At 44.5% G+C, this 12,756-nt stretch overlaps 1 protein-coding gene across 2 annotated transcripts in view; it reads right to left on the bottom strand.

The window, feature by feature from the left end:
* Positions 1–12,756, bottom strand: part of DSTYK (dual serine/threonine and tyrosine protein kinase) — a 49,315-nt gene that overhangs the window by 32,285 nt on the left and 4,274 nt on the right. The window contains exon 1 of one of the 2 annotated variants that reach the window (XM_035010223.1): positions 3,281–4,689. The exons of the other annotated variant lie outside the window; for it this stretch is intronic. Coding sequence (XP_034866114.1) covers positions 3,281–3,419 — 139 coding nt within the window. The 5' untranslated portion in view covers positions 3,420–4,689. Of the gene's footprint in view, positions 1–3,280; positions 4,690–12,756 lie in introns of those variants that run through there. 2 annotated transcript variants of the gene reach the window in all.

The raw sequence follows: 12,756 nt of genomic DNA, 5'->3' as shown, positions 1-12,756 counted from the left end.
CCTGCTCCTGTCTATGATTCAGGCAACCCCTGAGTTTGTTCAGAAAGGCACAGACCCGGGTTTTTAGGCTAGAAGAAGGCTGATCTCTGGGCCAAATACATCTTTATTGAAATTTTGTGTGGCACCAGCTGAAAAGTATTCACTTTATTTTTTTTTAAAGATTTTATTTATTTATTTGACAGAGACACAGAGAGAGAGGGAACACAAGCAGGGGGAGTGGGAGAGGGAGAAGCAGGCTTCCCGCCGAGCAGGGAGCCCGATGCGGGGCTCCATCCCAGAACCCTGATCATGACCTGAGCCAAAGGCAGACGCTTAACAACTGAGCCACCCAGGCGCCCCTGAAAAGTATTCACTTTAGATTTAGTCACTTCACCGTGTGTGAGCTGTTAAGCCATTCGTAACCTGTTTATTTCGTCCGTGTAAGGGAGGTCTGATTTAAGAGGCTCTTCTGCGGGCGCCTGGGTGGCTCAGTTGGTTAAGTGGCTGCCTTCGGCTCAGGTCATGATCCTGGAGTCCCGGGATCCAGTCCCGCATCGGGCTCCCTGCTCGGCAGGGAGTCTGCTTCTCCCTCTGGCCCTCCTCCCTCTCATGCTCTCTGTCTCTCATTCTCTCTGTCTCAAATAAATAAATAAAATCTTTAAAAAAAAAAAAGAGGCTCTTCTGCTTCAGCTTCTATCTATCCTGTTACAAATCCTCAAACCCCCTTCCCTTCCACAAACGGCACCACCAAAAGGTTTCAAGAAGGTTTTGCTTTCGCCCAAACCCCTCCGTGCATATCATTAAGCCCTTCCTTCCGTGTTTGTCTGTAAGCCCAACACCTGGCCTGCGTGTGTACATCAGGACACCAAGACAAGGAAATCGACTCTCCTGGGAAAGAGATGGGTTCCTCTGAAAAAGCAAGGAGTGGTAACAGAGTGCCTAACTGTGTGCAAGGTTTACCAAGCCCAAGCGTAACACACCAGACCACTGGTCCAATCTTTGACCCACGATCTAAAAGCAAGGGGACAAGGGTGCCTGGCTGGCTCAGTCGGTACAGCAGGCAACTCTTGATCTTGGGGTTGTGAGTTCAAACCCCACATTGAGTGTAGAGATTACTTCAAAATAAAATCTTTAAAATAAATAAAAGGAAGGGGACGTAGCCAATTGCTTGTATGTGCACTGAGCAAGTAGCATCGGGCTAGTCCCGAGTCCCTTTGTATCTCGTTCCCAACTCAACAACACTTACCACAGTCTATTCTGGTTATCTGTTTATAATGATCGAAAGCAAGAAGGACCATCAGATTTCTCTCTGTATCCTCAACACCTAACCCAGTGACTGACAATTAGCAAGGACTCAAGTTATGCGCTTGTTTGCTCTGTGTAAGAATCCATTTACTGTGGAGAATTATCTACCGAAAGCTGTAAGTCGCTCCACCAGTACTCAGGAAAGTCCAGGGGCAACCGTCATTCCTAAAAACCTTCATCTCAACGCAGAGGGTGGATGTGGACAACAGAAGAGGACCTCCCCCTTCACCGCGCAGAAATGAACTACAATGGTGTCAGCCTGAGCTGTGAGAAGGATAGATTCACCAGTTGGAATCACTCTCAGGCATACTTTCCATCCCTTCCTCTTTTCCCCGTGCTGCTCAGATGCTCAGATAGGCTCCAGGTGTAAGCCCATGCTGACGGCCTCCATAACTCCTACCACAAAAGTTGACACATGATAAAAAAAGAAACCTAAATGAGCGTGGAAAGTGGGTAACAGAGAACTAAAACCAACTCATCATTTTTCAGGACCAGGGGGCGAGATCACAAAACCTCTGAGACAAAGTGTCAACTATAGGAGAGCCAGTAAAACATGCCGCCTCTGCCAAAACCACAACAGACACACCCCATTAATCATCTGACCCAAACGATCACCCTCCCCTCCATCTCTGTAGTGACAAAAACAGCCACTACAAATAAACCAGCTAGGCACAAACCACCATAGACCAGTGCAATGGGAGAGGGGGCTGTGTTTTGTTTCCACGCACTGTCCTGCCGGGATTCTCCGGGCAACTAGTGGACTGCATAAAATCTTCAATATGAGTGTCGCCATCTGTTTTTCAATATGTCACTATTCAAGTCCTTCACTTCTTGAGCTTTTCCACTGATCTCCGACGTAGGCCTACCAGATTTGAACAAGGGCACGGACGGGACAGAAACACAAAGTCAACACTAGATCGGTTCCCTCCCCACCTCTCCAGTGCAAAGGGTCCAGGGAGGGAAGAGTGCAGCAAGCAAGAGGAAAAGCAGAGGGAGGAGGGCAGATTGTGAATCCCAGGCTCCACTGCTCACTAGCTCTGTGACTTTGGCAATTCACTTGAGTTTCCTCAGCCTTGGATTTCTCATCTGTGAACTCAGGGAAGTGCATGACATCATTGTTAACATCTTTCCAGTTCTAAAATTCCAGGACGCCATCAGGTTTTAACTGGTGCAAGACGAACAGTTGAGGCGGATGAGTGGTTGGGCTGGTTGTTTTTATGTTAAATTATCTGTGAATTTAATCATGCAAGCTCTCCCTGGCCTACTATAACAGCAGATCAAAAAGCTGACTGAACTAGCCAGGGGCTCCAAGGACGTAGAGAGTGCAGTCTCAGCAGCTCTCTAAAGAAGAGATTCCAAACTGTGGCCTGACAGTAGGAGGGAGAAAGAAGACCTGCTTCAGAGCGTGAGCAGCTGCCTCGCTGACAATTTAAGGCCTTCCGAGTTAATCAGGTTTTCTTTTGTAATTAATATAACAGCATCTGCATCTGGGGCTGCCAGAAGGGACCAGCAGGGCTTCTCAGCTGGAGCACAATAACCCTGCCAACACTAGCTGCAGGAAAATGCAACTCAAATTGTCTTAAGTGCAAGCCAAGGCTCTTATTTATTTATTTTTCTGGATGCTTCTTAAATACAGATCATCTTGATTAGGGTTACTTAGTTCTAAACAAAGGTTTCCAACTAGAAGGGGGAGGAGAAAAGCATCTACAGTAGCAACCCATTTTGTTTATTTGTTTTCCATCACAAAGAGGAGCAAAATATACCACCCCAAAATAAGCCTCTTTGGCATGCTATTTTAAGCTAGTTATTTTTAAATAACAGCAGACACAGGTGAAGCTCTACAAACTGAGCACAAGTTACCCTTTTATAAGAAACACTGACACTTACAGAGGTACAAGGGAAATCTCCATTTGCAAGGGTGTCTCCCTCTCTGTACCAGGAAGGGAAAGATGAGTCTAAATCTCTAGAAACCCTTATCTTAATGCATAACATTTACCTTTGTTCACAGTGCTCCTCCTGGTAACCTCCCATAACTGACTCCCCATCCCCAACAACTTTGTCTCTAGCTGGAGATGATGTTTAAGGTGGTGGCATGGACCTTTTTGGAGAGTTCTTCCTGGAGGAAAAACACGCATATAGGAGGTATACACATTATTAAACTTGTTTGTTTTTCTCCCGTTAATGTGTCTTTTTATCACAGGAGTGTCTTGGCCAAGAACCTAGAAGGGCAAAGGAAAAAGTTATTTTCCTACCCACAGTTACATTTACTAAGCTCTTTCTAAGTACATCTCTTTATTTGCCTCATCTCATTTAATGCTCACAATTCTACCAGACAAGGACTATTATTATCCCCATTTACAGATGAGGAACCAGCAGCCTGAGAAACAAAACAAAACAGAGCCCATGTTTCTCCATTTATGGAAGCAGATAAGAGATGGAACACAGGACAGTGCAGGAGCTAGACCTAGGTCTCAGGAGGCCAGCTCAATACCTGGTGGTAAATAGGGCCAGTGAAGAGCCGCAGAATGTGTCATCCGAAAGGGTATTTTGAGCTCAAGGGACTTGACACACAGCACCATAAGAAGGGCATTCTGACCTCCTCCCCTTTTTCTTCCTGAAAGCAGGAGATAAAACCCCCATCTGAATGATGAACTCCCTATACCAGAAGTAAAGCAACATTCTTATCACCAGAGACCTGGAGTCGAGGCCAAGAAAAATCAGTACAAATAAGCCTTGTTACACTAACCCTTATCTTCCTAGTCGCTTTTCCATCAGGAACTGCCCTAGCCCCTCTATCTTGTCACATTTTCATAACTTACTTCTCTTTGTCCAATTCAGTATATACATGTTCAGCTCTGCTTCTGTGGGTCTTCATCTCTCGTGGCGACTCCCATGTACATGTAAAACGTAATAAAATGTGTATGCTTTTCTCTTGTGTACCCGCTTACATCAGTTTAATTCTTAGGCCCGGCTGGAGACTCCAGAAGGACAGAAGAGAAATTTTTCCTCCCCTGCACCCACTACCACATTTTTCCCAATTTGGAGCCAAACACAATTTGGTGATTGCAGGACCCGAATTTATTATTTTTTTTTAAGATTTATTTATTTATTTGAGAGAGCTCAAGCAGAGGGAGGGGGAAGGAATCCTCAGGTGGGCTCCATACCCCAGGAACCCAATTTAAAGCAGACTGACAGAGTCTCTATGAAAACTCTGTCAAAAACTCTCTCAAAATCATGAGGAATAAATAAAGCCTGGGGGAAAAAAACACATTAGTACCACTAGCTGGTGCACATTTTTAAAGAGAGTTGTTATTCTGCCCAAGATCTCTAGAGTCCCTTTCTAAAAGAAAAGGTTTCGGGGCGGGGGGGGCCTGGGTGGCTCAATCAGTTGAGCATCCAACTCTTGATTTTGGCTCAGATCATGATCTCAGGATTGTGGGATCAAGCCCCATGTTGGGCTCCATGCTCAGCACAGGGTCTGCCTGAGATTCTCCCTCTCCCCTGCCCCTCCCCCCACCCTCACATGCACACTCTAAAATAATAAATAAATCTTTAAAAAAAAAACAAAAATAAATTTTCAGAGAAATTTTTCATGCTCCTCTTATCAGCTTGTATTATCCTTTGCATTTGAGGTTAAGACTATTACAAAAAAGGGCGCCTGGGTGGCTCAGTTGGTTAAGCGACTGCCTTGGGCTCAGGTCATGATCCTGGAGTCCCTGGATCGAGTCCCGCATCGAGCTCCCTGCTCGGCAGGGAGTCTGCTTCTCCCTCTGACCCTCCCGACCCTCCCCCCTCTCATGTGCTCTCTCTCAAATAAATAAACAAAATCTTTAAAAAAAAAAAAAAGACTATTACAAAAAGGAAGAATTGGAGGGAAGAAATGCTAATGACCTTTTATGTCTCTAGTGACCCATTAGGATACTTTAAATTGTTTCTGGAGTAATGGCAATGGATCTATGTCAATGCACACTCCTTGCCTGTTTTCCATTTCCATCACTAATACACACTGGAGAGGTGAGTGAAGTCCAGGGCATGGCCAAGGTAGGGAAGGCACGATATGGAGTAGGTGAACGGAGGTGAACAGGACTCTACCGTGGCGTTCTCATATTATTAAAACTCACACAGTTGGTGGGGCTTCATAGTCAATTCAGGTCCTGATAGTTACTACTGCAAGTCTGTTCCTGGCACCCGAGGACTTCCCACTACTGGGTCCAGTTTGTTTACCTCGCTTTTAACAGTGAACTTGTAGTCCTCTCTGAAAGTGAGTGACATGCACAGGATTTTATGGGAGGATTTAATAATTCGCTCAAGTAATCAGTGACACAAATATGCATTTCCACAAATAAGCAGTGAGACATTTTTCTTATGAACTACATGTGCCAAGAGTAGAGAAAAAGACAAACTCCTAAGTTGAGAAATGAATGTCATACGGTTTTTCTACTACCGTAGAAAATTTTTCTACTGAGGTACAAAATCCCAGGAGCTGAGAGAAAGAATTCTTCCATGAAACATTTATTTATCATTCTCAAACAAGCTCTGACCATCAGCTCAATTTAAAGGCTTCTGAATTACAGGGGAGACATTAGGAGCCCGGGAGAATTTAAGGAAAACATATGCCCAGGTAGTCTGGTTTTCAGAATCCTTAGGACCAAGTAGGACAAGTACACTGTGGTGGAACGGAATGGTTTTGGAGATTAGAGATTGAAATGCTCTCAAGTAGCCAAAGCTCTTGTCAAAAGCTGAAAAGTCGAGCTGGCAGAAACGTCAGTAACTTATCCTACCTGGAGGTCATGTTAAGGTCTCTATTATTTTTTTAAGAAGAAGACTGTACTGGCACCTGGAAGAGGGAGATGGCCGGCCCTGGAAGCTTCTACACCATGGGAGCCCTGAAATGCAGAGCCCAAACTCAGCAGCCTGCTGACAAGCTCCCTTCCAGGCAAAACTGCTGCTGAGGCTGGTGGCGCTGCGGAGGGAACAGAAAGGCAGTGGGCAGCTGTAGCTTATGGGATGCAGAGATGGAAGCGGCTCCCCGAGGAACCCAATCCCGAGCTCCAGAGATGGCTTAGCTTCTGTCCCTTGGGAGCCTCTTACACTGAATAACCATTAAGAATGACTCCATGATGGGAATGGGTCAAAAGGACAGAGGAACCAGCTCAAGGGGGGGGGGGGGTCACTGACCAAATCAGGGACAATGAGGCATAAAAATGTTCTTAAATAATAGTAAGGGATTATAATCCATTGAAAAAACTGAATAAACTGCTAAGCAAAAAAAGGAAAAGGAAAACTCTTCCTTACCATGGAATACCAACTAAGAAATACAGAAGGATGATAGATACGAAAATCCCACTGAGCCAGGTGGGAGTTGTGAATGGGTGCTGAGGTCTAGCGGAGGGAGGTGTTTTCAGGAACGGGATTCTCAGCAAAATCTTAGAACACCTCCCACTAAAGACTAATCAACTGCAAAGGGAAAAAATGGTGACTTTAAAGTGGAGAGACCTAGACGACGGCAACACAACCAGTGATAAAGCTTAACATCTCCAGGGATGGGGGTGATTGGCATCAAGTACCCCTGATGTGATGCACATTCCATCATTTCCGTGCCTCGTCTTGCTAAAAGCTCAGGACCGAGTCTAGTCGTGAGAAAACAACAGGCAGATCCAGGTTGAGGGTCATCCTATGGAATATAAAGCCTACCCTTTAAACCTGTCCAAGATCTAAATGCCAAGGAGAGGCCGAGGACCTGTTACACATTCAGGGAGTCCGCAGACACATGACAGCTAACGCAACACGTGTTGCTGGGCAGGATCGTGGATCAGAAAGAAAAAGAGCCATTCTTGGGACAGTTGGCAAAATGTGAGGGGGGTCCATGCACTGGACGGTGGCACCGCGTCACTGTTCATGCCCTGACTTGGGGAGTTGCGCACTGGTATGTAGAAGCACGTCCTTGCTGGGGACGATGGCTCACTGGAGTGTTTAGAGGAGAGATGACCACCTATCAACAGTCTGCTTTCAAAAGGTTCAGAGAAACAGTCGATATAATAGAGGCAGAGAGAGAGAGATTTAGAGCACGCCCACGAACACCAGCAAGTGCAAAAGCAATAAAATGTTAACAACTGGGGAATCTGCGGGAGGTGGGTAGAGAAGTTCTTTATACTGTTCTGGCAACATTTATGTAAATTTGAAATTATTTCAAAGTAATTTTTTTTTTTTTTTTTTTAATGAGCCAGAAGGATACCCAGCAAAGTGTATCCAGTTCTGGATCTCACAGGAAAAGAGATGGAGAGAGAATTTTACTTGACAAAAAACCCAACAGGTAAAAAACACATCGAATACAGTCACAACAGAACTGAAATAGGAACTGTTTCCTCACTGTCCCTCCTTTTGCCCAGCACATCACCTCCTCTCTCCTCCACCTTCCTGTGATAGTAGTGTACCGTGGGCGGCTCAGAGTCTGCAGAGTTCAAGGCACTCATCTAAGTAGACAGTTCAGGAGCAGGCTTAGAATCCAAATCCTCAAGGCTAAACGGCACACACAAACATGCTCCGGGACAGGAGCTGCTAAAAATTACCTGTAACCACCCAGTGCATTGAACGAGAAGCCACCAGAAGCTGCATGACTTTGCATTGCTTGCAGAAGTCCCTTCTGATTACTTAGCAGTAGGGAACACCTCTCCACCTCTTCATACCATGTAACTACTTGTATCCCACGGTTACAAAGTACGTTTCCAAGTTGGGGCAGCAGAACTCCTTCATTTCTCTCCATGGAATAAGAGGTTGCAGAGCAGGCCACTCACTCACTCAGGAAAAACTGAAACAGGCTCCCCCAGTGGGGTCTTGTACGCCAGAAGAGTAAGAACGCCTTTTCTCCTACTGGCTATTTTCCCCCTACATTGCCCCTTGCACCTACATATCTCCATAATATTAAAAGTTAAGGCTAGGGGCACCTGGGTGATTCAGTGGGTAAGTGTCTGGCTCTTGGTTTCGGCTCAGGTCATGATCTCAGCAGTGTGGGATCGAGCCCCCCCATAGGGCTTCACGCTCAGCAGGGAGATTCTCTCCCTCTCCCTCTGTCCCTCCCCCTGGCTCTTTCTTGCGCGCTCTCTCTCTCTAAAATAAATAAATAAATCTTTTTAAAAATGGGGGGGCGTCTGGGTGGCTCAATCAGTTAAACCTTCGACTCGGTTTCTGCTCAGATCATGATCTCAGAGGGGGATTGAGCCCCATTCCGGCTCTGCACTCAACAGGGAGTCTGCTTAGGATTCTCTTTCTCTCTCAAATAAATAAATAAATCTTTAAAAAGTTAAGGCTATATATAGTATGTTGTACACAATATTCTTAAAAAATACACTCCATATGGGCTGAGACACTGTCCCTCTAATTAAATAGTGAGCTTTTATTCAAATTAGTCTTGAATCTAGCTGCATTTATGACAGGGCCTTAGTCTTTGCTCTGGAAAGTCTGGCTTGATTAAAAAAAAAAAAATCCTGGGAAATGTAATTTTCTCCCCATTACACCAACTGGAAAGGGTAAAAACCACTAAGCTATAAAATATGTCCAGCATAAATCAGGCACTAAAGTTCTTAATCTGATGAAGCTAAAGTTGGACTTTTTTTTTTAACATCTGAATAAAGACAAGGGATAAAAGCATTTTTTTTTTTAAGTGTGAGTTTTGTGTGTGTTCTTTTTTTTTAATCAAAGGCTTTTATGAGTACATAACCTATCATCATTCTTCGGGATAGTTTTGAGGCATTATTCATTAGACAAGTGAAAAGCAAAACAATCCTCAAGTCCTACTTCCCATCTTCCTGCCCAGAGAACACCACCCCAGGGAACGGAAGCACATTACAAAGCCCAACTCCAAAGAGAGCTGTGGTCAAAAAGCTCCCACAGCCGCATGGCCCAAGGCTGGGGAGTAGTCCAAACCATTCACACTGCCTGCTAAAGAAGACAGAAAGCACTGCATGTGATGGGCACTTCAACCAGGGGCCACAGGCGACACAAGGAGTCCCCATGCTCTGGCCAACTTTGCTTCAGAGAGTTTTGGTTTGGACTTTGGAAGAGTATCTTATATAAGGGGACTTTCTCAGAGAGGCTGGCTGACAGCTCTGAGCAAGGGGCACCTATCTCCACCACAGCTACATCTGTTCTTCTTTAAGGTGTCAGATTCCAGGATCCTCATTTGGCAAAGAATTGAATCCATCTTCAAGCATGGGGTGGCCTAGACTTAGACTGGAAATCCTACAGGGGACTCCAGACCAACCTTTGAGAGTCAAGAAATAAAGACTGCATCTTCCACGTGGACTCACTCTCTATACCCTCGCTATGAATACCACCACCAGACTCCCTGCACTGTGTAAGAAGCAGAACCCTTCATCCCTAGAGGTGAACTATTTTCCTACAGGAAGTAAGGAGCAAACCCACCTTAGGTCTTAATACTGTTAGGGAGAAAACCACATGCACCCACACACCTCATATTCTTCATGCTGGCTTCCCTCTGAGTAAGCTCTGAGGGAAGATAGGAAGATGAAAGCCACTCTAACAACAATTTTTGTGAATGCATTCTGCTTTTGAGCCATACAAACAAGACAATCACAATTACTCCATCAAAGACAGACTGGGCCTAATTTTCCTGAACTCTGTCAGAAAGTTAGTAAAGCATCTCAACTCCTCTTTCTGTCAATGTCATTTAATGTCATTTAATCTTACAACTTCCCATATGACTTTTCCCATGCCCTCAAAGACAGGTAAGGGTTAAGGAGATAACCAATTTGTAGACAATCCTCTAGAGGGAACATGACGAAACACTAATCCTTCTTTCCATAACATCAACTTGTAATAGTATCAGCTAGTGGGACAGTGGTTCACCATTGTGTATCCTGTGCCCACTACTGAATCAGGCATTAATAAAGATTTGTTGAGTGAATGAATATTAAGGATTTATTTCCTTTACCACGGTGATGCTCCGCCATACTGGGATTGCATGCAACTCATTCTTTGGGGCATGAAAATCATTGGGTATCAGCACAGAATGCAACCCAGCCTAATCAGTCATCTCTCAAATGCATCATTGTTCTTTTTTAGGGGTCCAGCTAGTAAAATGTGGGCAAATTTACAAAAATCCCTATCTTTTATGGGGGAGGAAATGTCCTTCTGAAGTGGAAAAAAACATCATTCCAGTATCTACCAGCCATGGAAATAATTTAACAGGTATTTATATATTTTTTAAAGATTTTATTTATTTGACAGAGACACAGCGAGAGAGGGAACACAAGCAGGGGGAGTGGGAGCCCGATGTGGGGCTCGATCCCAGGACCCTGGGATCATGACCTCAGCCGAAGGCAGACGCTTAACGACTGAGCCACCCAGGCGCCCCTAACGGGTATTTTATTTGCCTACTATGTATAAAGCACTATGGCTGGCATTGCAGGGGATACAAAGATGAATAAAACACAGCCTTTACCCTTAAGGGTTCACAGTCTAGTAAGCGGGATAAAACAAATACATCCATAGCAATCATACAAACAAAACAACATATATACAAAAGCATGTTCTGTATGTCCAGAACCTACAGGAATTGAGCAAAAGGTACAAGGTGAAATTCATATTTCCCTTTACTTCAACAACGTATTTCTTGAGGTTTTATTTTCAAAAGACTGTTTTTGAGAAGTACATTTAATGCAGGAAGTGAGATGGAGAAGAGAAGCATAGAGAAATAAAAGGAGGTGCTGGGAAAGCAGACAGAGCAAAACAAAATTTACAAACCAGAATGGATTTTTGTTTAAATCGTGCTTTCCTTAAAAACCACTTCCAAGGCTGAAGAACTAAACGTATTGAAACCAGTGATGACATTTCAGACTAAACTACACACACGGCAAATCTTAAAGGTAATTACGTCTTTTCTTTTAAAGGCAGGCAAAATTATCCAAGCCTTTTCATAGTGGGCTGCCCTGTGCCATGGGAAACAGATTATCCCAGGAAGGGAGAGTCTGTAAAAGTAAAGGTGCAAAGAGCCATTGTGTTTGGGGATGGGAAGGTGGGGGCTTCCTCCCAGGCTCCTCCCAGGGTATGGGAGGTAGCAAAATCAGCAAAGAGGGGCCGGGTGCCCTAAATGTCGGGGACTAGAAACGAATATGAGGCTAGAGTAGGTAGTGTCATATACTCCATTCAATCAGATAAAGTCTCCCGCTGGAGTCAATTATGGCTCCATAGCTGGGCTATGACTCATCTGTAACAAAATCTCTCCATTGCCAGGGTGCATTTGATATTCTCATGGCCAGGTCAGAAAACAAGGAAGGAATCACAGAAACAGAATTGGACTGGGGAGTTTAGAGACATGGGGCTGAATCTGGCTCCAGCTCAAAACTGTTCTGTCCCACATTCCATCTTTCTGCTCCTCTTATTCTTCCCCCAACCCACCATGCTCCAACCTCCTAATCTAGTGCTCACCAAACTACATACGTACACACACTCAAACAGCCACATCTATTTAGCACTAACTATACGCCTGCGCTAAGTGCTTTAAAGTAGATCATCTCTAAATGTCACAACAACTTTGGGAGACAGACATTACCATTCCCATCTTATGTATGTATGTATTTAGATACAATTCACCCTTTTAAAGTGTATAATTCAGTCTTTTTTAGCATATTCACAAAGCTGTGCACCCATCACCACAATCTAGTTCCAGAACATTTTCACTCTCCCAAAAGAAATCCCACATCCATTAGCAGTCACTCCGCATTTTCCTCTCTCCTCATTCGCTGGCAATCACTAACATACCTACTATCTTTATGAATTCGTCTATTCTGGGCATTTCACACAGATGGAATCATACGATATACAGCATTTCATACCACTACCATTTCACATAGGAAGAAGCCAAGACTCAACGAGGTTGAGCAACTTGCCCAAGTCACACAGTGAAGGAGAGGCTGAACTACAACAGGAAACCCAGGTCTGATTCCAATGCTTGTGCTTGCTTTTCAACCACCATCACTGCTTCCATACAGGAAGAAAATTGAGAGAGAAGGCAAAAGTTTTCGATATGCCTGGGGTAATAAAAGTCATAGGTAAGAACCACAATTACAGCACCATCCCTGCAGAGGTTATACCGAAGAGCCAAAACAGATCAGGGCAAACTACTCTCTAGAAAGCACACCTGTCCCAGTCTCTGGCTGTTTCACCCCACAACCCGACTTCCCACCGCGCAGCTGGGTAAGAAGGCAGCCCCATGAAACCAGGCTGTAAACAACCTCCTTTCTCCCCAATTTTCTGTCTCTTCCCCAGATGTCACTCTGCCACTTAATTACCTATACCGATTTCCGTCTAAGGAGTCCAAGAAAAATGTCTATTTCAAATAAGTGCACTAGTGCTTTTCCTCTTCTTTTAAATTCTGGCAACCAGTTTATACTAGGTGTGAAAAAAAGAAGGCAAAGAATGTTGGAGAAACTAAGCTGTTTGCCAACCAAAGGC

Source organism: Mirounga leonina, unplaced genomic scaffold, assembly GCF_011800145.1.
Source record: "Mirounga leonina isolate KUSES-001 unplaced genomic scaffold, KU_Mleo_1.0 Mir_154, whole genome shotgun sequence".
NCBI classification, from domain to species: Eukaryota; Metazoa; Chordata; class Mammalia; order Carnivora; family Phocidae; genus Mirounga; species Mirounga leonina.
The sequence above is the reverse complement of the archived record's forward strand: the minus strand, read 5'-3'. Positions and strand labels throughout refer to the sequence as shown.